This window comes from Nerophis ophidion, linkage group LG29 (genome assembly GCF_033978795.1).
Source record: "Nerophis ophidion isolate RoL-2023_Sa linkage group LG29, RoL_Noph_v1.0, whole genome shotgun sequence".
NCBI classification, from domain to species: Eukaryota; Metazoa; Chordata; class Actinopteri; order Syngnathiformes; family Syngnathidae; genus Nerophis; species Nerophis ophidion.
The window spans coordinates 23,402,219-23,405,865 of record NC_084639.1 but is presented as its reverse complement, the minus strand read 5'-3'; the positions used below and the strand labels follow the sequence as shown (position 1 = coordinate 23,405,865).

The 3,647-nt window shown below is 36.7% G+C and overlaps 1 protein-coding gene across 1 annotated transcript in view; it reads left to right on the top strand.

Annotated features, from left to right (window-relative positions):
• The window catches only part of cxcl14 (chemokine (C-X-C motif) ligand 14), a 25,378-nt gene extending 22,459 nt beyond the window's left edge, over window positions 1–2,919 (top strand). Inside the window, exon 4 of the mRNA XM_061892196.1 lies at window positions 2,322–2,919. Within this exon, the coding sequence (XP_061748180.1) occupies window positions 2,322–2,337 (16 nt within the window). The 3' untranslated portion in view covers window positions 2,338–2,919. The remainder of the gene's footprint in view (window positions 1–2,321) is intronic.
• The last annotated feature ends 728 nt before the right edge of the window (window positions 2,920–3,647 follow it).

The window sequence follows — 3,647 nt, the reverse complement described above, 5'->3', positions numbered from 1 at the left end:
CTCTCCACAATTGGAATATCAGATATCGGCGAAAAAGCCATTATCAGACATCTCTAGTTTTTATGAGTCCTTGCTTGTGTGGTGTATTTGATTTGTATTTATTTTGTAATCAGCCTGACCTAAACTTTGATAATATAATCTTCAGTTCAGTTTGAGTTTGTTTTGAACGTGCATTGACCGCACTTGTTTCAAGCAAGACCGGAAAGTCGTAGAAAGAAGCAGAGCTTATTTAAACCTACCTCTTTTCATGCCGTCGCAGTTTTATCCCACTTCTTTGTTCTCTGTTAGTAACAAAACATCCATCCATCTTTTTCCGCTTATCCGAGGTCGGGTCGCGGGGGCAGCAGCCTAAGCAGGGAAGCCCAGACTTCCCTCTCCCCAGCCACTTCGTCAAACTCCACACGGGGGATCCTGAGACGTTCCCAGGCCAGCCGGGAGACATAGTCTTCCCAACGTGTCCTTGGTATTCCCCGTGGCCTCCTACCGGCTGGACGTGCCTTAAACACCTCCCTAGGGAGGCGTTCGGGTGGCATCCTGACCAGATGCCCGAACCACCTCATCTGGCTCCTCTCCATGTGAAGGAGCAGCGGCTTGTACCCGTGATCTTATACTTTCCGTCATGACCCAAAGCTCATGACCATAGGTGAGGATGGGAACGTAGATCGACCGGTAAATTGAGAGCTTTGCCTTCCGGCTCAGCTCCTTCTTCACCACAACGGATCCTACAGGGAGCGGACCGCCACAATCAGAGAGTCCAATCCCCCGTACTCTCTGAACACTCCCCGGGAAGTAACAGAAGAGTGAATAAATAAATAAATGTACCATAAATAAGTCACCAAATATCCATCCATTTCCTACCGCTTGTCCCTTTTGGGGTCGCGGGGCGGTCGCTGGTGCCTATCCCAGCTGCATTCAGGCGGAAGGCAGCGTACACCCCGGACAAGTCACCGTCTTAAATAAACAAATATTCAATACCGTATTTTCCGGACCATAGGGCGCAGCGGATTATAAGGCGCTTTGTCGATGAATGCTCTGTTTTGGATTTGTTTTCATATATTAGCTGCAACAACATGAATATTTGACATTATGCTGCTAACATAATGCATTGTGTTATTGTTATTATGGGCCTGCATGCTTTGGTTTTTTCTACCTAAAACATGAATATTTGACATAATGCATTGTGTTATTGTTATGGGCCTGCATGCTTCGGTTTTTCTACCTAAAACATGAATATTTGACATAATGCATTGTGTTATTGTTATTATGGGCCTGTGTACTTTGGTTTATCTACCTATAACATGAATATTTGACATAATGCATTGTTTTATTCTTATTATGGGCCTGCATGCTTCTGTTTTTTTATACCTAAAACATGAATATTTGACATAATGCATTGTTTTATTCTTATTATGGGCCTGCGTACTTTGGTTTATCTACCTATAACATGAATATTTGACATAATGCATTGTTTTATTCTTATTATGGGCCTGCATGCTTTTGTTTTTTATACCTAAAATATGAATATTTGACATAATGCATTGTGTTATTGTTATTATGGGCCTGCATGCTTCTGTTTATCTACCTAAAACATGAATATTTGACTTAATGCATTGTGTTAATGTTATTATGGGCCTACATACTTCTGTTTATCTACCTAAAACATGAATATTTGACTTAATGCATTGTGTTATTGTTATTATGGGCCTGCATGCTTCTGTTTATCTACCTAAAACATGAATATTTGACTTAATGCATTGTGTTATTGTTATTATGGGCCTGCATGCTTCTGTGTATCTACCTAAAACATGAATATTTGACTTAATGCATTGTGTTATTGTTATTATGGGCCTGCATGCTTCTGTTTATCTACCTAAAACATGAATATTTGACTTAATGCATTGTGTTATTGTTATTATGGGCCTGCATGCTTCTGTTTATCTACCTAAAACATGAATATTTGACATAACGCATTGTGTTTTGCATGGTAACTTTTTTAGCTAATTTTGCAGCCGTACCCCTCAGCGTCATATAATTTTGTACTTAATAAATGCTAACTGTTAGCATGTTGACTTTTTCATCTTTTCCTGCAGCCGTCCACCTTATTCATATAACTTTGTACTTGATGCATGCTAACTTTCTTTAGCTAATTTTGCAGCCATGCCCCTTATAGTCATATGACTTGTATTTGACGCATACTATTTTTTTTTTTTAGATAATTTTGCAGCCCTCCTTTTATTGTGACGAGCACCTGGCGGGAAAAAACAAAAGTGTTGAGTAATCAATGAATAATTCATCTCTTTTTGTTTGTTTTCTTCCCGCAGAGTTTACGAGGCCTGAATGGGCGGCGAGTCAGCACAACGAGATCAAATAAACAACTACGACACTACTGGGACTTTTTTTTAAGGGGAACGTTGCAAAAAAAAAAAAAAAAAAATCTGCCGTACTTCCTCTTCAAGCCATCCAGACATAATCCAGCTAGTTGTTTTCTCCAACTATATTGTTGTTTTTTTCTATTTTGGTTGTAGTTTCTACTTCTAATATTGGCTCTGAAGCAATGTTTGTCTGAAAAGAACCTTTCACTTCCCTTCTCTCTATCGGAGGGACGTCAATAATCCGTTTATTTTCGATACTTTCTAACAATATCGCAACACAATTGCATCTGCAAATATGATAAACATCGCATATTACTCATGTTTTTGTATTCATTCCGATGTCAAATTGCATTTTTGTAAACAGCCTATTTTGTTACAACGACTTTATAGTGTCATGTATGTTACGCTCTTTCATTATAGCTGTTTTGGTTTTGATATTTTATTAGTTTTGGTCCGGGTGGGCGTTCAACGTTCCATTGTGTGTTGAAAAAAACAACAACAACAACAACAAAACAGATAAACACAGCAATAAAGTGTCTAAAGGCAAGCCTGGGTTATGGTTATGGTGTTAGTTTATTCCGAACATGCATACAATTATCTTATAATACATCACGTGTTTCCAGGTTCTCATTACAGCATGTCCGAAAAGGAGTAGGAGGAAGCACATCTTTTTTAATCCTACTCCTTTTTTTTTTTGTTTCATAGTAATTTCCAACACATTTGTTTGTACTCAATCTGTAACACAACAGTAAATAAATACGTTAATATGAGTACACAAATGAGTAAATACATAAATAAAATAAAACAATACATACACATATCCTAAATAAATACTTAAGTAATTTATGGTTCACAACTTGGGATAGGAAAAAGTACAAAAAAATAGTATTGTGTAAATATCAAGAAAGTTTCTAGAAAAATGCTGTTCATCACTGCCTCCACCAGGTGGCAGCATAGTATGATGGCGCTGTAATGCAAGTAACAGTTTTAAAAGCATTGAATCATGTTATGCAATTGCCTTTAATTTAGTGATAATTCCTATCATTTTTTTGTGAGCAATTTAAAAATAGATAAAGTAATTATAAAGGAATTAAACATTAACAAAAAAAAGTATATTATTTTATATTTTTATTACATTTTATGATACAGTTGTTTATGGTTCACAGTATGGATTAATAATATTTGATTTATTTCCTGGAAATACAAACTTGGGCTAGTAATTTGATTTTAATTTGATGATAATTCCTATCAAATTTGTTTTTGAGCAAATAATTA